At 44.6% G+C, this 27396-nt stretch overlaps 1 protein-coding gene across 2 annotated transcripts in view; it reads right to left on the reverse strand.

Annotated features, from left to right (window-relative positions):
- Nucleotides 1-5583: 5583 nt before the first annotated feature.
- Nucleotides 5584-27396, reverse strand: part of zeb2b (zinc finger E-box binding homeobox 2b) — a 55734-nt gene continuing 33921 nt past the window's right edge. The window contains exons 3-10 of one of the 2 annotated variants that reach the window (XM_088439531.1): nt 22746-22997; nt 18956-19021; nt 17262-17450; nt 14719-14933; nt 12311-12419; nt 10233-12229; nt 8555-8657; nt 5584-7573 (exon numbers count right to left, since the gene is read on the reverse strand). In XM_088439531.1, the coding sequence (XP_088295657.1) occupies nt 6999-7573; nt 8555-8657; nt 10233-12229; nt 12311-12419; nt 14719-14933; nt 17262-17450; nt 18956-19021; nt 22746-22997 (3506 nt within the window). In that variant the 3' untranslated portion in view covers nt 5584-6998. Of the gene's footprint in view, nt 7574-8476; nt 8658-10232; nt 12230-12310; nt 12420-14718; nt 14934-17261; nt 17451-18955; nt 19022-22745; nt 22998-27396 lie in introns of both variants that reach the window. The other variant, XM_088439522.1, reaches the window with a different exon arrangement.

Below are 27396 nucleotides of genomic sequence, written 5' to 3' on the forward strand. Positions count from 1 at the left end.
AAGTTTCCCTCTGACATTCCTGCAGCTCAACACGCTCGTTTTCTTGAGATATTAGGCAATTTAATTACAGTTAAGAGCATTAAGAGCAACTTTAACTATAATTTGTCATTCGTGAACTGTTTTTGAAAATCACTCTTAATATAATTAACTTCTGTCATTAGGCCTAATCCCCGCAGGCTGTGGAGGGAATGCTTCCTTAAAGACATTACATACATGCAAGGCCACATTCATCCTTCTCCGACTGTAAGGTTGGACCAGGAAGTCCTCAATGGGATAATTAACCATTTTCATGGCGGTAGCAGAACACACAGTTAAGTAGACTGCACAGCTAAGTCCATTAACAGTCCTAGAAATAAGTAGACAGGGTAGAAAAGGGATACAACAGGTTTTAGATGATAAAAACGGGCAGTCGTTTTCTTTCCGATGTTACAGAAATGGCCAATTGAGGATGGGCAAAGGGTTAACAAATCCCTGCTGATTTTGCACATTAACCTTGTGTTCACTCAAACTGTCACAGTGAGTTTGGCTGAAGAATGCTGCTTATTTACAGCAGCTATTTTACGTCCAAAATACTGAGCTCTAATTATATCAAGTTGCCGGCGATGTGAGCGCCTAGGCCACAAACGTGGCTTCATAAAAATTGCATGTTGATCCCTGGGAAGGGAAAAGAAGATCATTTCTAAAAGGAATGGGTCTGCACCTTGATGGCCAAATGATGCTTTGCTTAACGTTTCCTCTGATGAGGTTGAGGACGTGTCACTTTGTCTTTGGCGGCCTTTAATCAGGCTCCAGCCGCGCTGAACTGACCGCTGATTTTGCATGATATGATTACACCTACCATGCTGTGTGGCGTTGTGAATTAGCCTCCCTCCTCTAGAAAACGTGTAATGAGCGATGTACCCTGCGCCCAGCTGGGACCATGATCCGGCATCCTAATCAGCTGTCAGCCCAGAAAAAGAAAAAAGAAAAAAAGAAAAAACCTGCTGTTGCCGGCATGTTAGAATCTGTGTTTGTGCATATCAAAAGATTACCACTTTGGCAAAACACATAATCACTTACCCCTTAGTGAGAGGGAGGGGGAGAGGCTCTCCTTTGAATGTCAGAGGATACTACCACAGTAAGATGACCAGCTGCATGTTTGATTTTTGAGGCTGAATCTGCTCGAATCCCAGCAAACTCCTGGCTTTGACTATGTACATCTCTTTTGCACAGTTTCACGTGACAACCGACAACAAATTGAACTTTGGTTGGGCGCAAACAGTGAAGGAAAGCCGATGCTTCATTCAAGCTTATTGCCAAAAACAAACATGACCCAAAACCTCGGAACTACAGAAAAAGAAAGAAAGAAAAGAACTTGACTTTGCCGGTTTTATGTTTTATTCCCATTGTGCATGCGTTGAAATTGTCCTCTCCATAAACAGGATTGGGGAAAAAAGTAGAATTAAGCCTTTGGAAGTGGAGACTCAGGAATGAAGAACTTCTGCTAAGAATTGCAATCACTTGTTGGAGAAGCTTGACCTATGGGCACAGCCCCAGTTTGCATCATCTGTCATTTTGATATCTTTCTTATGTTCAGCTCTTTTGCAGTTGCAAGGGGGGGATTTTGATATTTGTATATGCGCGGGATCCATTTCCCATAGCCGCTTATCCTCACTGGGACCTCTGTATTGCTGTGCCTATGGTTGCCAACCAGTTGCAGGGCACACAGGTACGAACAACCATGCGCACACCCAATCACGACTAAAGACAATTACGAGTGGCCAAAACAGCAACCATGCATATTTTTGCAACGTGGGAGGCTGGTTCGCCCATAGAGAACCCACGCGGTTACTAGGAGAACAAATTCCACACCGGCAGGCCAGAGCCAGCTTGAATTGAACTCGGGGCTCTGAGCTGTGAGTCGGTCCTGCTAACCACTCTTCCACCGCTGTTTAAATGGTAAGCTTGGTTTATGTTAGCTTCTCTCGGTGAAGTTTATTTACCAACTTCGATGGAACTAGATCATTGGTCCACCTGCTGAATACTGAGTGAGATGCTTGAAAGAAACTGAAATATCAGGCAGGGTTCCAGTTATATTACTCCTGCTGCTGATAATGACTAGAACCAGGAGCACGCACCTGAATTTTTTATGGCACGAGTAGAAAATCACGGGCACTCATTCACCTTGCGACATGAATATTCCCTACACTAGTTTTCACCATATTTTTGAAATAAAATATTCATAAATAAATCAGTTTGGTTACTGATCACTGTGTCATAAAATGAAAGATTTACAACTTTTACCATTTACCAACTAACAACATCCAGCTTCAGAACACTTGGGAGAGAAGAGGGTGATTTGCTGACACACAAGGAGAAGAGTGGATTAAAGCAGTTGGAGACAATAACGTGGAACAAATGGATTCCGCGAGTCTTGCACAAAACTACCAACATAAAAAAAAAAAAAAAACTAACAAATCCCCCACCCCAAAATAAAAAAAAAAACTCATACCTGCATTTTGTTGTGGTGTTATCACATTGAATGGCAATAACAAGGATGACTCCACTTGATTAATCTGATCAAGGTTTTTTTTTTTTTTAGACAGGTTTTATATTCTGGCCATTGGTACGTACAATATCCACACACTGCTTTCCTGTTGCGTTTCACACCCCTGCAAGTTCATACTATATTGTTTTCTATGGTTCAACAAACAAGTGACATTCATGCTTATCAACCTGCATCTGTGTTCCTGAAAAGTAAAAACCCAACTTTAATAAACATTGACTTCAAACTTTCAGTGAGTCTTCATCCAGCAGGGGGCTCACCTTCCTGGTTAATAACAACATTTTGCCCACAATTCTGTTGTGGCCTGGAAGACTCGAGAAATCAGGTTGACATGCACAGGTACAAACAAAAGGCACAAAAAGCAAAACAGAACACTGGAAAAGAATCCATTACTAGAAACGAACCTAAATATAAACCAACCTTTGTCTTTTGGGTAAGACCCGGGTTCAAGGAGACTCAGGAGAAAATATATTTAAGATTAAATCTCATCAGGTTGCGTTTTTATTCGTTTGTTGAGCATGTTGACCTTCTTTTTTTGTGATTTTTTTTCCCCTTTAACTCCTGATTTTATTTTGACTGTGCTTGGCTTACTTTGTCAGATTTTCTGCGTTTGTAGAATATTTATTCATGATAATGTGGACAGGGAGACTGAGAGTGATGCCGAAACATTAGGAGAGTGTCTTTCATCAGCATCTTCCTCCAGGGCCCCCCCTCCTCTTCAGCACCGCTGGCATCAGGCCGCACCACCTGCTCCAGGCCTCATTCCGCTCCGGCCAGAATGAACAGCTGGCCGCTCTTCTGACGCTGTGATTGGTTAATCCCTGCTGGTCACTTGTGCCTTTTTCTCCCTGCGTGTCGTTGAACTCTGTCTCGCCGAGCGCCAAGGTCCTGCTTCTTTTGCCGCGTCCGTTCTTCATGTGCCCTGCAAACGGTCCGGACACCGTGTGGGCTTGTTGCATCATTTCATCTGGTCTACTCATTAAAACTTGGGAAAACACAAATTGATATTGATGATTATCAGATGGGCCAGGTTTAGCATCACTATATCTGGGCTAAATATTAGGCCAGGTTTGATTTTTTTTTTTTTTTTTTTGATGGAGTGGCCGGATCATTTGCGCATGATTGAAACCAAAACATATCTGCGCATTAAATATGTGGGATAATATAAAAATAAAATGCGAATGTTTCACAACAATGGTTTAATATGAACAATAATTATATTTATATTGTAAATTGTGTAAAAGTGTATGTTTTACTACTTTGTAAATATGATTATTTGCGAGTGCAACTTTTTTTAATTGTTGGCTATAAATAAATAAATAGAGGTTAGGTGAAGCTTATAGACTCCATAACAGCAAGACTTTGCTCACATGATAAAAAATATGATTATGTTTTGCTCATTTAAACCCAATTTGCAGTTTTGGCGATGTGCTTTTAGAGCGTTTTGACAACACGTGCATATCGCTGTCGTTGAGCGCCGCGCAGCCATATGCCCGGCCCAGATTGGCGGTTTGTTTTGGACAGCTGAGCTGCAATGATTCACACCGGGGTTTCGCGGAGACCAAAGCTAAGTCTACATTTAGCCTGAGGCCATAGCGTTGCCTGTACACAGGCTCTCAGCGACTCCTCTACATTAAAAAAAAAAAAAAAAAAAATCCCTCGCCTCATACATGCTCTTTCTCTAATCACTGCCGTCCCATCGTCTTCCTCTTCAACGATGCAGCGTTGCGTGAGGGGGATTTTTGTGTGGGTGGGTGAGAAGCAAGGGTTCCATTTTGCAGCCACAGTTGGGAGTGACGCAAGGTCATGCTTAAAAGCACAGTCACTGTATTTTTTACTTACAATAATTAGTAAAAATAATATCCCAAATGCAGAAGCAGTGGTTTTCTTGTTGAAATCAGTCAGTAAATTTAGTGAAGCAAAAATCAATTCTGTTCACATTCATTGAGATCAATTGCAATTAGAAGCAGGCTTCTACTGATAGTGCCAGACTGTATTGATCTGTACGTGTAAAAGCAGACTGGATCACTTTCAGACATTATTGCGGAATGACAGAGCCACTTCACAGCAATGGTTCTCAATCGGTGGCTTTTTGTCTCAGCCCGCTAACTCAGCGCTTTTGCCTCGGCGATGCTTCCCGGGATTGCAGAAACATTTCAGCGCACCCACCCGGACCTTTGACCTTCTTCAGTTAAGCCAAAGAGCACGTGTACAAGTCTGAAAGATGGGGAAATAGCGGACGGTCAGCTCATTAAATGATACTGCGCTTCCAAACCCAAACCCGCCTCTCCCCCAGCCTCACTGGAAAGACTGGCATGCTCTTTCAACGCTCAGCCCTGTTCCACCGCGTCACTTATCAAATTCAAGAGCTAATCAACATTTTGGCCCACTCACTTGCCCCCCTTTTATCCATGAGCTATTCTGCGAATGATCCATTGGCGACGCGATCGATGAGAAAACGCAAAGAAGGTTCTGATGTTTGGCATCGCTCAACCTTTGGTGCTTTCATCTGGCCCGTTTGATGTTGCTGCTCATCTGCATAAAGCCGGTGCGGGACGTGATGGAGTCCACCTGTCACCGCCAGCTACAAACGTGGGAGCGGGAAAGCACAGTTTGCGGCTATTATTCTCTCTTGCTCAAATTAATTGGGGTTTTAGATGAAACAAGCTCATTTCCATTTTTTATGCACACATTCATGTGGTATAAAGGCCCAAACCCTTTTTTTAAAAAAAATATATATATATTGTCTGCTTCTTTTCAAAATAAGAAATGTGTTACTCGATTTGAATACGCACAATCCGTAAACTATATTTGAGTGTGGAATTTAGTTTGAAATAATGTCCCTGCATGTTTTTCAAAATAAATCGCACCAGGATGAAATATGACATTACTGTAATTGATAATAGTAATGAATAAAATGCGCATGAATATATCATAAGTAGCAGAGCCGGAACTCAACTAAAGTCAAACTGGGCAAAACGCATGAAATCACAGTTTAATAATTTGTCGCCTCCAAACAAAGACGACGTGGCAAGTGATTGGTATTTTGTCATTTGGCTACTTTTATTCGAGCAGGGTCATTTTCAAGAGAAATTACAAATCAAGAATTCAATAATACTTTTACAAAGACATTTCAGGAAAGATTCTTCTTCAGTCATATCATACATAGTATTTAACAGTCCCTCTTCATTTTTTAGCTTAAAAAAAGAAACAAAGATGAAGAAAGTGGAATTCTTTTTTTCAGTCGAAAATACAGTGTTTTCACAATCGTATAAAAGTTCCCAAATTTGGAATTTTCCATTGTGTGGAAAATAGAGGAAATAAAATAAAATAAGTTTAAACTTGGCATTTCACAATGTTTCAAAACACAATAAATGCTCTCTTTACGTAAATTTTGCCCTATGATCAACACCATGTTCCTTTTTACTAAAATATATCTATATATTGAAGACCTATAGTACTGTACACAACAGTATGAAATAAATAAAATTAGGAAATATAAAATGGGCCACATAAATAATTTTTTTTCCCCAACCAACCAACCTACAAATAAAATGAATGCAATTTCTTGTTTTCCAAAACGAAAAGAAAAAAGGTTTGGTGTAATACTGACAAAGAAACATTGCACAACATAATGTAAACTAAGTAACTGCTGCCTAGAGTCTTAATACTGACACGGGTGCTGCAGAGAACAATGGTAAACCGTCCCGTAATACTGAAGCTGGTGAAAAAAAAAGTAACCTTCCTTTGACACGATACGAGGGTGGCACTTGCAGAAAACACACAGGTTAAAAGGTTTGCATATAAGGCTTCTTTTTCATAAAACACCTCAAAGGCTTCATCCTTCATTTAACTCCCCCTTCCATAGCGTCCGGAACCCACGATTTCCCTTAAGACGGAGGCGCCACGAGCTCATCCTCCTCCTCTTTGACCCATATCCTTCACAGTCTTAATGATTGGAGGCCTGACACAGTGTGGCTGCAGGTGGCGGAACCAAAGGTGGGTGACGACAAACACCAAGGGGCTAAAGGGGTACGCAGACCCCGCTGCTCTTCTTCCAACCCCGTATAAATATATACATAGGCAACACTTTATTTTTATTCTTCATGATTACAGAAGCGGAGTGCAATTTGTACAAGTCACTCTTTTGTGCTATAAATATTATGGAACACGGGCAGGGGGAGGTTAGCACCACACTCATGTTTAGGCCTTAGGACTGTACATTTTTTTTTTTTTCTCCAAATGTATTTATTCTTTGTTGGGTTTGCATAATGCAGCTTCAGTCACAAACCCCTCCCCCTCCCTTCAATGCCGCTGCCTCATTGATTTAGCGGTCAAAGCTTCCCCGAAGCTTCAGGCACGTGCACGTACGGTTTAAAACATCCCGTCTTAAACTGAGCAGGTAAGGATTCAGAACCGGAAGAAACGTCACGCGCTTCCCTTGGAGGGCCGACTACATGGCGTCTTCCACCGTGTCCTCGCGATCCGATTTGGTTTCCATTTTGCCATCCAGCGAGCTGTCGTCCATTGAGTGCTCTCCGTTCTCCTCTTCGTCCCTCAACGTGTCCGGGTCCGTGTCCATGCTCTTGCTCTCCTCCTCCTCCTCGAACTCAAACTCATCCTCCCTGCGTCCCATCTTGGCATAGTCTTCTCCCACTTCCTTGCGTCCCTCTGCGATCCCTCCGTTCACGCCGTCGTGCCGCAAGATGGCCTCGCGCTCCGTCAGCTCCGGGTAACCCTGAGGAGTGATTCCCTGCAAGTAGGCCCGGCTCATCAGCAACTCGGTGGGCTCCAGGTGGCCCTTCTCGCGGGCCTCTCTCTCGGCCGCCTCGCGCTCCTCCGCCTCGCGCTTGCAGTACGAGTAGCGATGGTTCATGTGCTGCGAGTACGAGCCCGAGTGCGAGAACCTTTTGCCGCACTTGTCGCACTGGTAGGGCTTCTCGCCCGAGTGCAAACGGGAGTGCTCGATGAGATGGTGCTTGTGTTTGAAGGCCTTTTTGCAGATCTGGCATTGATGCGGCCGCTTGCCTGCGGACACACAAAACGAAGAGCGCGGAACGTGAGCGGCGTGACAAAAACAAAGTAAAAGAATCAAATCAAATCAAAATTCACACAAAGCAGAGGAAAAGCAAAGAGTTTGATGGATTGGATGGCATGGAGCAAAATGACATAACTGGACATCAGATCCAACGTTATTCAAATTGTGTGGAGAAAGTGCGCTCGCATTCGCTGGCTGACATTATGAAAGTTCCCTCCTGCGGTCCAAAACAAAGGAAAAAGCCGGTGCGTTGCACTCGCCGATGCATCGTAAACATGGTGTTGGAGGCGTAAAGAGAGCTGAGCTCAGTGGGAAGGCGTGGTGCACAAGCTTATCTGTAGATATGATTGAAGTTGACGTTGATTCCATGCCTGCCACGGCATTTCTTTTCTTTTAAACTTTTGCAATGTACCCTCCTCACACAAAGCGAAACAGGCTTTTAATCTCCAGTCTGACCACTTCCCTTCTGTGCAGGACCAGAACAACACAGCGAAGTGAGCATGAAAGCGTCGCTGCCCCAGCCCCTGCTTTCATGTCCAAATAGATATGACGCACAAAAGCGGCGAACGCTAGGCGAAAGAGGGCGTCTGAAATGAATGATGCAACCCCATGAAAGAGGAACTGTATCGTAACAGTAATAAGAGACTCGTTAGTGGCGCTCTGAAGGTGCTGATGCGATCTATCGCCAATTACAGAGCTGCTTTTACTCGTCGGGATAACAACTACCGCAACTATGTCCACCCTGTTGATGAAGAAGCAAGTTACAAGATGTGCAACAGAGGAAGGAGGAAAAGGGGGGGACAAGTTAAAAGATTCACTGAGGATTTTCAATACAAACATTGACAAAAGGAAATATAATGGGGTTGGAAATAAGGGTCTAGAACAGTATATACCTGTGTGTTCATATTTGTGTCTGAGAAGGGAACTGCTCTTCTGGAATGTTTTGTCGCACAAGTCACACGCGTACATACCACTTTCAGTCTTCTTAATCTTCTTCCGCGACAGACAGGAGTCGGGGTCTGTCATGTCGTCCAGCCCTGACATGTAATCGGCTGTAGCGTCAAGCAGCTCGCCCTTAGCAACGACAAACATTGACAAAAAAAGAGAAAGGGGACAAAAAAAAAGAAACAATCAGTTTCGGTTTTGTTATTTAGAGCCGCAAACACACGCACAAGATGTATGTATTTATGTATTTATTTTTAATTTAGCAGGAGTGAAACAGCTGTGATTGGTTGCAACCAGCTCAAGGTATCCCCAACCAGCACCCAACCGACCCCAGTGAGGATAAGTGGCTTTAGACAATGGATTGAGTGAAACGCATAATAATTTGGGGCCAATCTCGATAAATGTGAACGTTTTTTTTTTTTTTTTTTCTGTTTCCATGTAAACCTTTGCACTCCACTTTTAGGCGTTTCTCAACTGCCTCACAGTCTAAAGATCCCAGCTTAGAATTTCATATCCCACTGTGTGAAATTTGCATTTTCTTCCCCCTGCTTCATTTACATTTTTGAGAAAAAACAAACAAAAAAAAAAAAAAACAGTTGAAATGATTACTCATTATTGTCCATAGGGTGTGAATGTGAGTATGGTTGTTTGTATTTGCACACAGAATGAATAATCTGGTCAGGGTTTACTCTGCCTCTTGCCTAAAATCATCAGAAATGTGTTCATCTGCAGTTCAATGCATGCGTCTTGTTTCCGAAAAAACGGTATTTGTAGATGCTATGCGTGAAGGTGTTCCAGGGCCAGAATATGGACTGGTCAAAATTAGTTGTCATGTCATTTTGATTTGTTGATTTAAGAATTGTTGTTCACTCACTTACTTACTGACTTACTTATTTAGAAGTAATAATGCTAATATTCTAATCAATAATGAATCCAATTTTACTCTGTTAAATCTTTGTACTGTATATGCAATGAAGTCCTTACACAGAATGCATTGAACGGAGATTTGCAAGGGGGTCTATTGTGTCTCCTTTCACTCGAGTCAGTAGAAGTACCGTCCTTTTAAAATCTCTTTTATGATGAAGACAAGTGTGGCGTGTGAATTGATGGAGAACAATGTTCCAACGTGAGAGGAACATTCTGCCAAAGCGATCACAATCAGACGGTGTGACGTGTTCCTTTAATGAACTTGACAATGCAAGGATGTTTTAAGACGGGACCGCGCTATCACTCGGCAATCAATTTCAACTAAACGCCTGTAGCTGTATTTTTAAAACCTAATTTAATAACTTAGAATGAGAAACATTATTAATACTTTTTTTTCATCAAAATGGTTCGCTCTATGTTAAACAGCCCTCAGCATGCAGTGGTAATGAACATGGGGCTGGTGCATTATTAAACTGCACTTGGAAGCTGATCTCGTTTTAAAACGCCACTGAGGAGTGGCGGAGTGGCGTGGCGGTGCTTGGGGGGGTCTACACTGCAGGCTTTTGTTATTTCTACAAATCCAAACATTCTGAAATTTGGACTGTTTGGCACCACGATGACAGCGAGTCAATATTTGGCCCGGTCAAATGACGTACCGTTTTTAAAACCCTATATTTCAAACAATAGTAGGTTCATTACGCTGTCAGCGCAGAGGCGTCCAGTTAGCATAGGTATGCTAACGGGGCTGTCGGAGAATCATCGGTGAGTGAGTCTTACCTGGAAACCATGTTTCCGTTGGTACTTTCTCCGCTGTTGTATCTCAGCAAAGGTAGCAGCGCCAGCTGCGTATGTGTATGCCATGTGCGGTAGGAAACCCATCTGCTCCATGCCCGGGTAGGGCCTGAGTCCCGGGATGCTGGCCTGCATCGGTGGCATGAACGTGGCGGGCGGGAAAGCGCTCTGAGGCGGAAGTGACGTGTACATAGGTTTGGCGGCAAAGGGGTTAATGCCAAAAATGGGGCTAGTGCTTTTCTCCAGGTTGCCGTTGTTGACAGAGACGGAAAACTCCTTCTTGAGATAGGCTAGGTTGAGTGGCTCTTCGAAGTGCTCGCGCGGCGAGGGGACACTGCTAAGCTCGACCGTAACACTGTTTACTTTTGGTCGGCTCTTCACGGTCAGTGCGTGCTTAGGTTCCTTGATGAGTCGCGGAAGTGAAAGGTCGAGCGGTTCGGCCTGCAGGTCCTCTGACACCAGGCTGTTAGGGGTGTACGAGCTGCTGTGCGAATGTTTGGAGGAGGTGGACGACAGGTTTAGTGGTGACGGAGTGTTGCTGCGGGAATGGTCCAACTTATCACCTGTGGCTTTAGCCTCACCGAACTGATGGTTTTTTAAATGTCTGAGGGAATTGTCACAGTTGTTGTGGAGCTCGGCAATAGCCGGGGATGTGATGCAGTCACCTGGCTTGATTAGAGACATCGGCGACCGCGCCGCCAGGGGGTCTTTGGGGGGAGTGTGGCGGTTGTTTGTTCCGACAACCATTTCCGTGCTGCTCTTATGCTCGAGCGGCGGCGTTCTGGTGCTACCGTACGAAAACATCTTGCGCTGATCAAACCATTGCTTGACAAACTCCTGAGGAAGGCCGACGGCAATGGAGATCTTGAGCAGCTCTTCAGAGTTGGGCTCCATGTTCATGGCAAAATAAGCCTTGAGCACAGACATGTGGTCCCTGTAGGGGTGAAGGGAACCCGCTAGTCCCTTTTCAGTCAAGATGGAGGAGGTCAGATGAGTGTTCTTCTCCATGAATATATGTTTGTTGGGCATCATGTTCTCGCTGGGTTGGAGCACGGCTTTGATCTCCTCATTCATTTTGCACAGGTAGCGCTCATGTTGATGGAGAGGAATGGGACCCGGAAAAGTTTCTTTGCAATACTGACACGCATACAGTGTAAACATGTTCTCTGATGCCTTTTCCTCCATGCCGCTTTCCAGCATGTGGTTAGCTTTCTCGTGCTTGATATTACTAATCTGTCTCTTCGAGTCTGTGGTCAAGCTCTGGAGACAGGCTTTGGCTTCGTTGACCTTCTCAAGTGTGTAGTCTATGATGCTTTTGGTGGCGCCGTTGTGATTGACGAGCGGAAGACTGGTCTGTGGCCCACTCGCTGAAGTCAGACCCTGCTTTTGTTCTTCCACCTGTGAGCCTAACTCCTTCATGTAGGCTGTGAGCTTGGACAACTCCTCTGGTTTGCAGTCCATTTTCTGCCTGCACACTGTGTTGTCGACAATCTGGAGAACCTTTTGCACCTCGCTCAGGTTGTTGATCAGCGGGCCCGGGTAGCCAAGGATCTGTGATTCTAGCCCGGGCATACCCAAGTGCTGCAGAGGGCTCTGGCCTGTTGAGTTGTGGTGAACCCCCAGTGGACTGTTGCCTCCAACGCCTCCATTCATGAAGGGCCCAGGAGCACCAAATCCATGTGAGGCCATCATCAGTTTATATTCGTTGAAGTCAAGCGGCTCCGTTTTGATGCTCAGGTGGTTGTTGTGGTCAGAGAGGCCCACCGGCTTGCCGTTCTCCAGCTTTTGCCGCAGCTGGGTGATGGCAGTGTTTGTGGGGGAGGAAGAGGCTGAGGTGGGTGAAGAGCCTGTCTTAATGCTGCCACGCATCCTGCCATTAACGGCGATCAAGCCTATGCACTTTTTGCTGCTTATGTGCGAACTGTAGGATCCGGAGTGAGAGAAGCGCTTCTTACAGTTGGGGCATTCATAGGGTTTCTCGCCTGGAGCGTAAGAACAGAGACAATGAGATGTCTGGCTCAAGAGTGACACATTTTCAAGTGCCTTCTTTAAATGCCACTCACCGCTGTGGATGCGGAGGTGTTCCTTCAGGTGGTGCTTGTACTTGAAGGCCTTACCGCACTCGGTGCACTTGAACTTGCGGTTGCCGGCTGCTTGGTTCAACAGTTGGTGCTACGGGAGACGCAATTGGTGTTAAGACGCGGTAAGATTTAAAAGACGCCAACATAAGTGCTCAACATTACAATAAGCATGTTACGCTCACTGTTGGACAGCCACAAGTGGTGGCGATAACAGGGAACATCCCACAGCGTTTAATTTCCTGCCTTTAGAAATCGGCAGTCCATAAAATAATCTATATTTAGCGCATTTCCCTTCATTAGAGGCACTGATCCGATCTGCTTTTCATTCATTTCACAGTAATAAGACTTGTCTCATCCCGCATACCTGTATTCACAGCGTTTTCGAAAGCCCCAAATTTCTTGTAGGACAGAGCGTACAGGTGCATCTTTATAGCATTTTTAACGATCATCAGCACCGGACGTCTAGTCCGAACCTGCTCTTCGCCCATGAAAAGATTCACTCCGAATTGGAGAGGAGGACATTTATTCAGACGAGCGCAAACCCTATGCCCCCTCCTACTGGCTTGGTCCTGACAAATGCTGGGGTGTATGAATTCCTGGAGAGACAGATGGTAGTGCACAGGACACTATGAAGAAAAGCTCCAACCTTCACAGATCAAGCGGGGAGAGTCGGGGGCCCCCGCCAAGCGCCAGAGAGAACCGCGCCACTCGTATGTTGCTGAGTTGCATAAACAAACAGCAACAGCTGCTTCGGTGCCTCCGCCCATACCTCCTCCTCCCCTTTTCCCCCTGAGGACCTCTGCCCGCTAAAGTTTAGTCTCACTGCTAATAAGACACTCTGGGCCCTTAATTGTGAATGGCACCAGCAAAATGCTTCATCTCGCCTTCACGCACTGGCGCCATCAATGCCGCCACGCTTGTGGGCGGGGCACCGGCAGGATGCTTGCATATGTATAAGAACTAATTAGTCATATTCCGGCTAATTGCTTAAAAGGAGGAGGAGCATTAAGACTTGTAAACATATGAGAGCACATGTTTACTGATGGGTACATTATTCCTTATGCAAATGTTCTCATGCTTGCTAACATAGGACAGAAATGACAAAGAACAAACGGCCAAAGAAAATGACTGCGGGCCACACTGCAGCTGATTTTATAAGTTAACACAAGTGGTGGAGCAGAAGGGGCCGCGGTGCTTGAACAGGATTCGCCGGCCATCGAGAGAGCGAGCGGCGGCAGCATGGTAATGTGGGGATTGGGACGGCAAGGCATTCGGCCGGCCCATCTGCTCACGTTTACATCCAGCTGGTAGAATAGGTGAGAGTGCTGGCTGATGACATCAAATTCAGCCTGAGGCTGTCATCCTGTCTCAGGAGACAAGTGAACACAGCGTGTGACATGGATTTTTTTTTTTTTTTAACCACTCGTTTATCCTCACTTTGCCTTCACCCGGGTTTCATTTGTCTGAATGCAGTTGAAGAGATATTTGTTTTGCACTTCTACTGTTATTATGACAAGTTTGATTTCTTATGGAATTTGTTCCGAGGATGTTCCCATTAATTTTTTGCAAAATATCCACATTTGTTATTTCAAATGAAAATATATTAAATATTCCACATTTATCAACCAAAAATCCCTGTGCTTTTTTATCAGCAAAATGTTTTCTGTGTCAATGCAGCGTGAGAAGCTGTGATTTTCCTGATCAAAACCTGTTCAGAAATCAATTCTTCAAGAATTATTTGAATTTGTACAAATAAGGGTTAGGTTACCTTCTTCAAAAAAGAACTTCTAAACAATACTTTGTCTGCTTTCACCTCTTTAAATACTTAATTTGTGCATGACCAATTTATCATGTTACCACCAGAACCATAAATCGAACTGAGCTGCTGTAAATTTGAATAGTTCTAAATAAACAATTTTTTAATTTAACATCTATGACGTGTTCAAGGAAGGGTTTCATCCTCAAGGGAAAACTCGCATACACTGAGACACACAACATACGTCCGATCGATGTTGTGTAAATGTTGCTATTTTGTGCGTGAGTGCGTGGGTGTGTGTGCGTGTGTGTCACCAGAACAACATTAAAGACCAGGAGCAAAGTTAAGGAGCTGATAAAATTTTCCAAATTGGAAATTAACACAATCACTGGATCGTGAACACGAGGCTGCAAAATCATATCAAGGAAGGCCATCAAAAAACCATTTAGGGCCTCAATTAAAGTTATTACCATTAAAGGAGTCACATCTTCAAAATGCCATGAAAAATTAATAATGATTGCCAATCAGAAAAAAAATGATCTCTCTTCTCAGAGGATCAGAGCACATTAGAGAGAAGATGGAGGGTGCGCGCGTATACGTGTGTGTATTGGCAGGGGGAGAAGAAATAGCTAACCTGATCCCTCGCAGGCTTGTGCGTGGCCATATGTCGCTCGAGCTGAGTGCGGTAGGCGAACGTGTAGCTGCACAGCGGGCAGGCGAAGTTCTCCTCATTCTTCTCATGGCGGTACTTGATGTGCTCCTTCAATGATGTCAAGCGCTTGTAGCCCCGGTCGCAGTAGGGGCAGGTCAACAGTTGGGCGAAGGCATCTGGCGTTCCAGGTGGCAGGTCTGCATGGGTGATGGTGGGGTAGGAGGGGAAAGAGGGGGGAAAGGGAAGGGAAAGCGGGCCAAAAGGTCAGCCAATCAATGGCAGCTAATGGGCAGTTTGCCCAGAGTGGTATGGGAGGTATCCACGCAATCTGCTGCATGTGAGGGCCACAGTGTTGGGCTGGCACGCATGCGCACGCACGTACACATCTCGTCTCGTAATGTAACGGCGTGCAAGTATTTTCGTTACCCCGCTGTACTTTCGTGGAAATTCCCCCTTTACATGTTTCACCCTATTATTATTATTATTTTTTTTTTTTACTAAAATGCATTTCCTAAGTAAAACACAGACTTTAAATCTAATCCCCATCTATCTTCCTTTTTGGTACTCATTTCTGCAAAAAAAACAAAAAAAAAACAAATCAAAAACGGTCATGATTGAACCACAAAGCACAAGGCAGAAGAAAAGCTCTGTATTGACACTACATATAGACGGAACTGAAGATGGAAACACCTGCTACTGTGTCTGCTGCTCATGTAAAATCTCCAGTCGTCTAAAATGATCACGATAGTGTCACCCTCGGTGGTGATTACAAGGATAATGTCACACAAATGTGGGAGTATGAAAAGGACGTTTTTTGTTCACCAGATTAGGTGTGTGCTTTGAAATCCAACGAGGTCGGAATTGCGATTTTAGTTATCAAGATCTTATCTCCGGCACGTTTTGAAATTCACTCTGAAGTATGTTCATGACTTTGTAAGTGGGATCCACCCATTAATTTTCAAACACAGCACTGCATCGCGTCATCAGTCAGAGCACCTAGCGCATGCGCCGACACTCCGTTTTTGGTGCACACCAAATTCCCAAACTGTTGGCGCAAATCTGTGTGCTCTACAAGCGCATTTCAGGACACTTAAACGCTATTAACATGATTGCCAAGCTAGCGTCAACTAGCTAGCTTCGTTCATCTGGCAGAGCTTTAACTCCACCACTGAGATCAACTGAAGAAATTACATCACAGAAGACTAAATACTAATAACATTCTAAATGCTCACTCAAAAATGTAGTTACTTTTGCTTGAAATACACCAGTGTATTATTGTACTATCATACAATTAGTTTTCATATTTATGGGCAAAAAAATAAAAAGTCAGTTACTTAGAAGTGTTAACTTAAAAAAAAAAATAGACAACAGGACTTTGACTGCTTATTTTTAATAGTTGTCATTAAGATTACTTAAAATTAAACGCACACACACGCACGTTCTCACACACACATATTGTAACTTTCTCACTGCTGTTCCTTTTGAATATCTTTCCCACTCATACGCTTGCCATGTCTGCAGCTTGACCCCACTCCCTCAATCCTCAATGCTCCTCTGCCTGCTGGGACCTTTAGAGGTGAACTATCTGGTTTCTGCCCAGCTGTTCCTTTAGACTGTAGGTAAACACAGTGGCATCCGGCAAATCTGTGGGACCAACAGCTGTCTGCTCATGTTGGGTAAGAGAGCTGCTGCTGCATCTCATTTCTCTCTCTCTCTTGTTTTTAAATGTATTTATTCATTTATTATTCAAGAACACTAGCCAAGAGCCAAACTGCACAGGCAGAATCTTGACAAAACTATATGAACCCACTGGACTTTGTGTCGAGCATTCCTTTCCGCCTTGTTTACAGTACTTTTTAAAACGATTGTAGCTGTGTGCAGTATGTGAAAAGGTAACAAACCTTCCCAAGGATGAGGATGTTAGTCTCATTTCCCAACTTGCATCACAACTGTACCATTTTCATTAAATTGTACCAATTGAGTCTGTCTTGGCCATGTATTAAAATCCATGAAAATTGGGCAAAATTCCATTCATCTTAGAATACCTGTACACTTAATTATCCATAGGAGAGCCTTCTCAGGCTGGAATCAGATGCGAATACACGACCTGCGCACTGTGAGGCAAATGTCCTAACCAGTCTGCCATCAGCTCGCCCTACACTTACTCCTGTTTGATGTTCTTGCTCTCTAAAAGATTAGATGATTTATACATTTTATCTTAATAGGAATCAATAAAATAAGATTAAAAAAGACATTAAATGTCTTACTGCATTGTAATGGAGCAAAGGAATGCAATCTTTGTTTTAAAATACATACTGCTGACCTTAAAGAAGAAATACATTTTAGTTTAAGAAGCGGAAGCTCCTGAAATTGGAATTTGAAGGCTTAAAAACAATTATATATTTTCTTTTTAACAGTTTTAGTTGAAAACGGAAAAAATCCCCCCCAAAAATTCACAAACAACCTGAAAAAAATGTAGAATAAAACAAGTCCCAAATCTTTAAACACGTTTAAAAGTTCCATACCGTTTTCCTCGGGCCCTGCTGTCTCTGGCGTCCCAAGTCGGGACAGCTCCTCAGGGGCTTCGGGATAGATGATGGCGGTATCGCCTCGCTGGAGATACTCAGCGATGCTCACTACATGGCTGTCATTGTCGCCCAGCTTCCTCTTGGCAAAAAAGTCCTCAAACTCTGAAGTGCAATTGACGCTCTTGACTAAAGGGGAGAGGGGACAACAAACAGCAATCCACATCATTCCTTCACCTTCTGAGAAATTTCCTGCTCAAAGATTTTTGAAAACGTTTGCTCCAATTGTGATGCGACAAAAAAAGAATAGTGTAAAGCTTCATAAACAATTCGTCTAAATTATGGGTTCTGCACTGCTATAATAAGAATTGTGAACGAATCCAACTTAAAATTGTAGACTAAGCAACAGGCCGAAAAAAACTTGACTGGGTTAATTCACTTATGACTGCCAAAACAACAAACACTCTTGAATTCTTCAGTAGCCGAGCATGGATGTCGCTTTTAAGATAAGTGGCGGGACTGTGGCTTTGTTGGTTCTAGTCAAACCAAAATATTTAACATCAGAGGCTTGTTATGCTAAAATGACCAACCTCACTAGGAAATTACAACAAAATTAGCAACCTTCATTCGTCCTAATCTAAGTTGACATCTCATTCAGGATCGATTGCTGCTAACGAACCTTTTGGATGGCAAGTCAAGGTGAGCTGTAAAGTGCCATTTGTGACAACTTCACCAGCCAATTTGTGAAAGGTCAGGTAGCAAATATTTGGTGTTCTAGAGAAAAAAAAGCAAATGTCACCGGTGCCAATGAATCCGCAGTCTTTTTGCATCATTTACAGTGTTCATTAGACATGTCTTTCCCAGCTTATTGCTGGAATTGCTCTTATGGTGATTAAACTGGAAATGATGAAGGTGATAGATTGTATTTTCGCCTAGCCCAGAGAGACGTTGCCTTCTTCACCATGGTGAACGTTTAAAAAAAATAAACTCTAAAAAATTTGCTCGCTCGTTTTTGTCGTATTGACTGAAGCAGTGATTCGCAACCTTTTTTCAGTGATGTACCCTCGGTGAAATATTTTCAGCCAAGTACGCTCTGACCGGCACAAAGCATTTCTGGATGAAAAAAATAAAGACTCAAAACAAAGTATGTCACTAATGATAATGTCTGTATAAAACATAATGGCATACAACATTTTTATTTTATTTTATTTTTTTTGTGATAAATGGCTTCAGGTTCCAAATAATTTGTTCTCTTGTAATCTGAATAGAAAACTATACTACGACAGTCACAGCTTTAAACACCATAAAACTTAATTTGGTGTGCACGGCTGCATGGACTCAAGAAACAGGGTTTCATTAGCTCAGTGCATCTCAATTATATTTTGCCAAGCCCTCCGTAGGAAAGAGACCCCCCCCCCCACCACACACACACACTCGACTTGTCGATTATAAATATGATTATCTATAAAAATTGTATATGTATACCTAAATCTGTATCCCTTTCAACATTAACAGAAGAAAAAAAATATAAATAAACTTTCAACAACTGATTATAGTTGTTACAGCTTAGTCTAAAACAGAAAAAATAACCAAGTGAAATAATTTGCTTGAGGATTAAAAAAATTAAAAAAGAGGGGGGGAGGGGGTGCTATTTGGTAAGCACTGCATTAGCTGGAGACAACGATTTGACTTACCTGTCCCATTTCCTGCTATCTGCAAGGTAGAGTCAGGGCCCAAAGTGTCGAAATCTTTGATTTCATCTGCACACAAGAGTGATGCAAAAGGGGTGGGGGTTTTGGAGCAAATGGACAAAGAAAGCAGAGTGAGTACAAGCCAACAAAGATGAGATGTAGAAGATGGACAAATAAAGACACTGCTGTGGATTGCAGCACATTGCCGTTGTGCACAATGAATACTATCATACAGGCCAGACAGTGACTTATTTACCTTTAACATGCCAACAAGCCGCGATTAAACACAATATCCACCTGAGAAATTGTTGAGCTACAGCCAACATGCTGCTTGAGCTCATTACGCCCCGGCTGTGATGCCGCCGCACCCCTCCACATGCATATCGTGCCCCCTTTATCACATGTGAACATTTTCATGCAAAGCTGTTACACACAGTAGTGCACGTTTGCTCATTCTAAAATCAACAAATCCCTGCGCCACAAATTAAGAGTTGCATTATCACATCATATCATCACTTGTTGCTGTCAAAGGCATTGTTTAACCAGATTCTACACTGAGCAACGTTAAAAGATGACAGATTCTTCTAGTCAATTAGGTCCATAGTCCTAGAGACAGCCAGTGCGGTGCTGGCACAGGTGAGGTGCTCGTAAACTCAGGGAAAAGCTCGTCATCATGTTTCTAATCTCAATTAAATCGGCATGTTTCCGAGAGCACGGAGGCCGTGTTTTATGCCTCAGTTTGCCTGGGTGTCATGAGGCGGCACCGTCCCATGTCACTTAATGCCACAGGAAGAGGTGGACCAAGTTGCACTGATCCATAATGTTTCCTGCACAAAATCGGCACAAAAGCCAGAAGCAATATTACTCTTTTTTTATTTTTAGTTGACAATGGACTTGATGGCAGTGTACGCTGTGAACACCCCCACTCGCTGGCTTCTGGAGTTTTTTTTTTTTTTTTTTGATCGCATGTCTGCCAAGCGGCATCAGAACCGCAGCTTGAGAATAAACGGCTTTTTAGATGCATAAATCACGAGCAACAGATTGAAATATACCCACACAGCTCAGATTTCAGCACATGTGCTTGTCCTCACAGGCTATGTTTGCTTTGGCTAATCAAATTTGGCTGCATTCTTTTGCCCTGACGCAAGGGGATGACCAGTGGGATTTACTGGTCCTCCTCTCTGCCCTGTTAGTGTTTACCTTGGAAAACATGTGTTATCTGCGGTCTGAAGGCGAGACCAGCGCTTCCAGCAGGAGGCAGGTCCACCTCTGGCACTCGGCAATGTGTCACTGCGGCGGGCGAAGGAGGAGGGCAGTTCTCTCAAAAAGCGAGTGTTTATGTCCTGACATGGCGGCCAAGCCTTTTACATGGCATAAAAGCTGTCACAAGAAATGTGTGTGGGCCAGAAAAATGTGCGGCTGTGCATCACGGGGTAGCCAGAGGTGTGTTGCGTCAGCGTTAAATCACAGAAGGCCCACACCTCATGGAAGACCAAGACTACAGCACGCATCATCACGCTGCACTCAGGCTGAGGCTGTTTGTTATGAAAACATTCCCCTTTTACTGGACGTTCTTCGACCCGTCTGAGGTTCAGGCCACATATAAAACAATGGATCTGTATTCAGGAAAAAAAAAAGTAAGAGAGGGGCGATGCATGCATCCTTTCAATGTATACAGTAGTCTGAAGTTTGGACTTGGCAACAATTGGGGTGTGGAGTTTGGGGAGAGTTAAGGGGTATTAAAGAATGCGAGAAACTTCTGCAATTACATGCCCAGTGGCAATGAAAATATGGTGCAGTGTCACGATGCTAACTCGAGCGCAGGTGATTTATATGTAAAGGTCTGTCAGTGACTATGATGTCATGCTTTCCAGAAGACTGGGTCCAGCCACACTGTGGAATGGAGAAATGTCAAGAACAAGGCCAGATATAAGGCTCTGATTGTCTTCTGGAATCACAGACATCGCTTCCTGTCTTGCATGAAGTCACCGTTAAATTGCATTAAAGGCACCAAAAGTGTTTTTTTTTTTTTTTTTTCCCTGATGTATCAGCACGATTACTATGAGTCCAAACTCTTCACGAAGGTCACAGTCAACCTTCCAAAGACTTCCAGGCCCAAGAAGCTGCTGATAGGGCTCCAAATCAGCAGGACAGTGGTGTGTGTGCATGTGTGTGTGCGTGTTGGGGGGGGTTAGCTTATCTCAGGACTCAGTTATGTGTTGAGGTATCTGCGCAGACACTCAGGCACCGGCAAAGTAAGAGTAGGCTGGGAAACACAGCAGCCACAAGATTGGGAAAGAGACTCTAATGAACTTGACTTGCTCCCCCAAATATGTCAGACACTTTATCACAGCAGAAGCAGATTATGTGGGAATTGCAACATGGCTGATTTACAGACATTATGGCACCGCGGGTCTTTATCAAATAAACAATTACCGTATGCAACGACAGCTTGTTTATCCTTTATCTTGATTTATTTACCCAACTGTCTTCTTCCCTCTATCCCTGAAGGATATGAACTGTTATTTAGGCTTTTTCCCTCCCCTAATAAATGTGCCACCTCCCCACATCCAGTATTAAAATTTAAGCCCGCTGAACGTTCCTGGGTTCTTGGGCGCCTTGCATGGCTAGTTCATTAGCAGAAATGAATAGCAAAGCCAAGCTCATTTAAAAAGGAGCTGTCTTACATGACTTCTCGCCGCACTCTGTTCCTGTCACTCGCTTCCAAGAATCATTGACTCTTATTATACATGTAAATGGCTATCATAAAAATAAAAATTTCATTTAAGATTGCTAATGACTTTTTTTCAGCAGTCTGGCTTCCTTTAATGGTTCTACCCTGCCCCCTAATTAAAAGTATTTATCTTTCAAGCATCCGTGACTGGCGCCCCGGCAATCAGGGCCGTTCAACAAAAGAGCATGAGTCAAGTTTGGTGGAGTGAGGGTGGAGGCAGTGGGGGGAGCGGGGGGTACCTGGGAGGAGCCACAACATAATACCCTTGGATCAGGGGTGTCAAACTCATTTTTGTCATAAGCCACGCGATAGAGTTCCCTTAGAGATCATTTACAGGATATGTCACCACACTTAAGTTGAAAAAAGATTTGAAGAAAAAAAATCATGCAATCAGTTAAAAGTAAAGAAAAACTGCTATTTCAAAAGCATCTCAATGAAAACCACCGATCCCTTTATTTAGAAAACTGAATGCGGCACACTTTGTTTGCTTTAGTGGCAGCAGAAACCTTTGACGCGATGGACCGGCCGTGGATGGCAAGCCTTGAATAGGCCCGCTGCTTCGATAGTTGAAGCACTATAAAAATGTCAGGTGAGGTTCTGAATGGCATTGCATCACTCCTTGTGAGGTCGTCCACGTCCAAGCTTCAAATCTCAGCCCAACTTTACCAACCCGACCGATCTGCCAGCCGGGGCAATGCCATGAATCGCCATCAGGCCAACCATGTTTGCTCGACACTTGGCTGCATTTGTTTAAGTCTACACGAGCACCAGATGGGAGGGGTTTACGGTATAAGATGAAGCCACAAGCGGCAGCGTGTGCACATAAAGAATCTGCCAGTTGGATTAGGGGAGTTCAGCGATTAGCAGCTCACCTGAACGCCGCACATCTGGCGGATCAAAGTGAACCGATTTCTGTTCCAGCCTCGCATGTTTGAAATAAATTGGTGTCAGGTGTCTCATTTTAATTAAAACAAAGAGCAAAAATGGCTTGGGGAGCCAAGTGTGACGCATGCTTCTGTAGCGCCCTCCTGAGCTGAGATGACATCAGTTGACACTCACCGGCACCATCTACTGAGGCACTCAGCATGTCGCTGTCAGGCCAGATGTGCTCCACTCCGCTGTCCCTCATCTCGTCGTCCTCCTCCTCTTTGGTGGGCAGCCCGTGGCTCTCGGCGCACGGTGAGGCATCCGCGTTGACGAGGCTAGCCGGGCTGCCGGTGCCGTTGATCAGCGGGTCTTCCTCGGACACCTGCAGCTTGTCCTCCTCCTCTGTCTCCGAGCTGGTCTCCACCACATTTTCGTAGTTGAGAGCTGCGGAATAAAGGATGTTTGGATTAGTGGGAGGGGTTCCTCCTTCCTTGGTCACTGTTGCACATTCGACAAGGATTTCCACATTTTTTGGAAGCTGGACAGGTCCCGCATGGCCGTTTGGCCCAAAGCATGGGTTACGCCCCAATTACAGCACTGGAATCTGCGACTGAACCGCAGCGACGGGCAGACAGCTGCCAGTGTGATGTGGGCCAAAATAGCCGCTAATTTCTAGTCCCGCTCACATGCCTCACATGCCAGCATGCTGCACCTTTTGCGGTGGCTCTGCGCCTCAGCGTCGCTGTCGCATTTCAGATGCTTAACATAGCACAAGGAGCGCAACCGAGTCGCATCAACTATGGTCGACCTGATTACTCATTGAATGCAGCCAAGCGTGAAAATAAATACAAATGTTCCCTAACATGTAAAAACGGTGAGGCGACAGGCCTCAAGGGTTTGTGTGCGCACACAAGTCTGCCGCTTCAAAAACACAAACACGGACATACACAGCTAAATTGTTGGGACCCCTGCAAAACAATGGTCTCTGGCATAACAAAAGCAATAATTGACAAAAATGTATGGAAACCAAGACTGCTGTTTTTTCTTTGATTTGTTTTCTTTAAAACCAACACAATACGCTTAGGTTCAAAGTAATGAAAATTACGCTACATTAACTTTGCAGAGCCTTTTAAAGTTTTGAAAAATCTGATTTGGCCTTCGATGCCTTCAAATGCAGTTGATTATCTCTGAAGCAGTTTGTCCTGGTCAGTTTCATTCTGTTAGTTTCCCAGAAATGTTGTTAGTTTCTTCACATTTTTATTTCACACCAATAACCAGCAATGCATCCTACAAGGGAAGCCCTTCTGACAGAGCTGTGAACCCACCCAAAATTGTCATCCAAGTGAATTAGTCACCACCACCAGCAGGTTATGGTAAAGGTGGACAAGCTGGGGTGTCTTACCACATACGGGGGGGGGGGGTGTTGAGGGGTTGGATCCAGTCATAAAAAGGCACCATATAGTTGTGTTTCTCTCACATTTTAGGGCTTTAATAAATCTATATGTGGCTGCCTCTTCCCACGGTTAAGTCTGTGCATGACACTTGTGTTCACGTTCTACATATGAAAGGCTAAACCTCCCACAGCCCCCTCCAGGCGCATATAACTGACTGGTCCACACTTGCCTACATCGAACAACTGCACAACAGGTGCAAATTAAAATGAAAACGGGGCTTTGAGGCGGGGTCGGGGTGCAGGCGTCTGGGATTGCGGTGACCTGCTTCGAATACCAATCGGTGGAGGAAACAAAACCCTTTCAAGAGGTGTGATCACAAGGGTTTAGGCAAGTTCAGACTTAGTAATGCTGCTTGTGATGACAAAAAGGGCAATAGTGACCTGCTAGGGAGGGAGAAGGGGTGAATTGAGGGGGATTGGAGCCGGGGGTTGTGGGGCGGGCTGGTTTTGGCCGGTCAGGCTTCTCCTGGGTGGTCCAAATCTACCTTGGCATAATTGATATTGAGCCTTTGCTGCACGCTGCTCCAAAACAACAGCCATTCTTAAAGGAAGTCAGTGGTTTCAGATTGAATTCTTCACCAACATTTCCAGTAGAGTGGTCGGCTGGAACGATAGTACCGAAAGACTCGATCAGCTTGCCAATGTAGAATTCATCTACAAATGCGGATGCATTGACAGCCTCTGAATGAAATTATCCAAGGCCGGATAGGTTATAAAGGTTCTGAAGAGGCTATTGTGTGCAACAAAAAAGGAATGAGGGAGCATCTCTTTGTTGCGCAACTGACTTCTACTCCCACGTGAGGAAGGTGGGTCACCGCCCACCTTCCGCACAACAAACTTTCACAGTGGAGAAGAAAAGTGGTGCTTTCATTTATTTTTGTCACCACTTTGTGTCTCCTGCTACATGGGGGCGGCCAACTGTCTTGTGAAACTACAGCCAATGCCATCTTCCCCGAGCGTCAGCTGTCGGTTGGCATCAAGGGAGCTTGTCAAAGCGCGACATGCGCCGCTAACGTGCAGAAAGACGCCTTTGTTAAGGTGCCACTGCTGACGAGTCCCTCATCCACTGCCATTGTGCTCTGCAACAAAGTAATTCTAACCTACGAACATTTCGCAGGCCGTCATTTTGTCACCCTCCTCATCATCCTTTTGTGGCGCAGGCGAACAAGGAAGACAATGATGTTTACTTCTCTGCTCGCTCCTCTTACCTTGGTGTCAAAACACTATGTGTGCTGCATAAAGTGTTACCTGCATGGCTGTGCCGTTTATTTAGGTGACATGTAACTGTTGTCTTAAAGATTGGTATATCTGACACCCGGCTTTCACAAATCCGCCATTAGTGGCTCTCTTGTAAATGGAGTGGTGCTACTCTATTGATTAAGGTGGTGAGATGGAGGGCAAGTGACAGTTTCTTTCATTTTTCTCATTTCTTTAAGAAAGAAATATAAAGGGAAAGAAATAAAGGCAAAAAAAATACCAAGGAGCGAATTCTGAACAATGGGACTATGGGTTTGTGTGAACACATAGCACAACTAGTCAAATGGCAGCATCGCAGTGTAATGACTTTGTGTGCACACTCCACAATAGTCATGCTGTCTTCTATGAGTTGTCACTGGCAGAAATCTACAGACAGCAACACGTGAATGCATTTTATTTGACCAAAAGAGGAAAATGATGTGTGGACACCAGATAAATTGTCGGAAAAAAAACAAACTTTTTTTGAAAGCCAAAGTTCGGCGAGCTTCATCATCAGGTGAGCACTTTCCTCCGCGGCGCTAAGTTCAGAGGTGCTGCACCTGCACTCTGCAGCGCTAACACTGATAATCACATTCATTTAAGCATCCCAAGGTGCTGTTAAGCGCCGCAAGGAGACTGCATTTCCTGCTCTGGAGCCAGCCGGCGAGAGAGAGAGAGAGAGAAAGATAGAGAGAGAGAGAGAGAGACAGTGGCAGAAAGAGAGAGAGAGAGAGCGAGAGAGAGAGCGGGAGAGAGAGCGCGCTCTCTTCCTTCTCATGGGGCGGTGGTAAGAGGTGATGGCCGCGAGGTGGAATGACTAACACCCACGCTGTAATGCTAACCCCGGCTGACTCTTTAGCCGAGTGTCGAGGCTTAGCTTCGGGTGACACACTTGGCCTCCTACGCCGATAATGAGCCTGGACATTCTCCCTATTGGACTGTAACTGCTCACGCTCGCTGGCTGTCTCATGAATGTGAGCCAAGCGAATCACCTGGATGGCTAAGAGCGAGATGTGGGGGGCGGGTGTAGCATGGCATTAGTCAGTCCTGGTGCGTGGGGGAGGGCACAAAGGTGGAGACAGGGTTGCTGCCTCGTGGCTACATTTGGCAGAAGTGGATTTTTGTTATGACTTTTTGTCTGCCACAGCTCCTTGGCTACTTCTCACTCTGCTACGGTACAAAGCAAGGACAGTAACGTTTATTTTGAAGTAGAGACTGCAACCTGGCACGAGGGAAATGCCAGATAAAGAAACAATCCGTCAAACCTTCTCATATTACTGTTTAGTGAATAATTATTTGTCGAGCCGCCGACAAAAGTGACTGTTTGGATGTTTGGTGTTGTCTGGTCTGGGAATGAGGGCACGCCAGAGCAAGAGGGCCACAAGGGGGCCAAGTCGGTGAAAGGAGGGAGGTCGTGGGCAAACAAAGACCCTGAAAGGAGACAGCGAAAGTAAAGGGAGGTGGGGCGGTGGCGTGCAATGAATGGTGAAAACTCAGCGGAGTGTAAATACAACCTGGGAGTGTGTGCGTGTGTCTGCGTGCGTCTCATCAGTGTGTGTGTGTGTGTGTGTGTGTGTGTGTGTGTGTGAGTGTGAGAGCGCAACAGAAATGGGGGAGCAGAATCCCTGAAAAGTGAAGTCAATTCAATTTTGGAACTTTACACAACTTTGAGATAATACTAGAAACAATTTTCAGCATGTGTTTGTGACATGTCCGAGCCCATCCAATGGCAATATCAGATTAACAACAGAAAACTTTCTGCAAGTTCAGAGTGGTCTTTAAAGTGGCAACATTGGACGTTGAAATGAGGCCTGAGATTGACGAAACAGCTCACTGGCACCACCTTTGCATCGACCAACCATCTGTGACCCACCTTCCATAAGTACAATCAACCCCCCTCTGCACTGAACCCCCCAAACCACCACAACACCGCACGCCTACTAAGACCCCTCTCCCCAACCCAGACACCACATATGAACCCCTTTCCTCCCCCCAATTCATGGATGTTCCCGCCTCAAACAAATGTCCGCTAAACCATTTCCAGCCCCACCTCCTGGTCCTCCTGGTCACACAAGGAAAATAATAAAAAAAGGAGACACAAAAGCTTCCTTGGCTGCCCTCAGGACCCCGAGGCCTGCAGAGAGGAGGAGGAAA

This window comes from Hippichthys cyanospilos, chromosome 2 (assembly GCF_059441005.1).
Source record: "Hippichthys cyanospilos isolate Australia breed blue-spotted pipefish chromosome 2, RoL_Hcya_1.0, whole genome shotgun sequence".
NCBI lineage: Eukaryota > Metazoa > Chordata > Actinopteri > Syngnathiformes > Syngnathidae > Hippichthys > Hippichthys cyanospilos.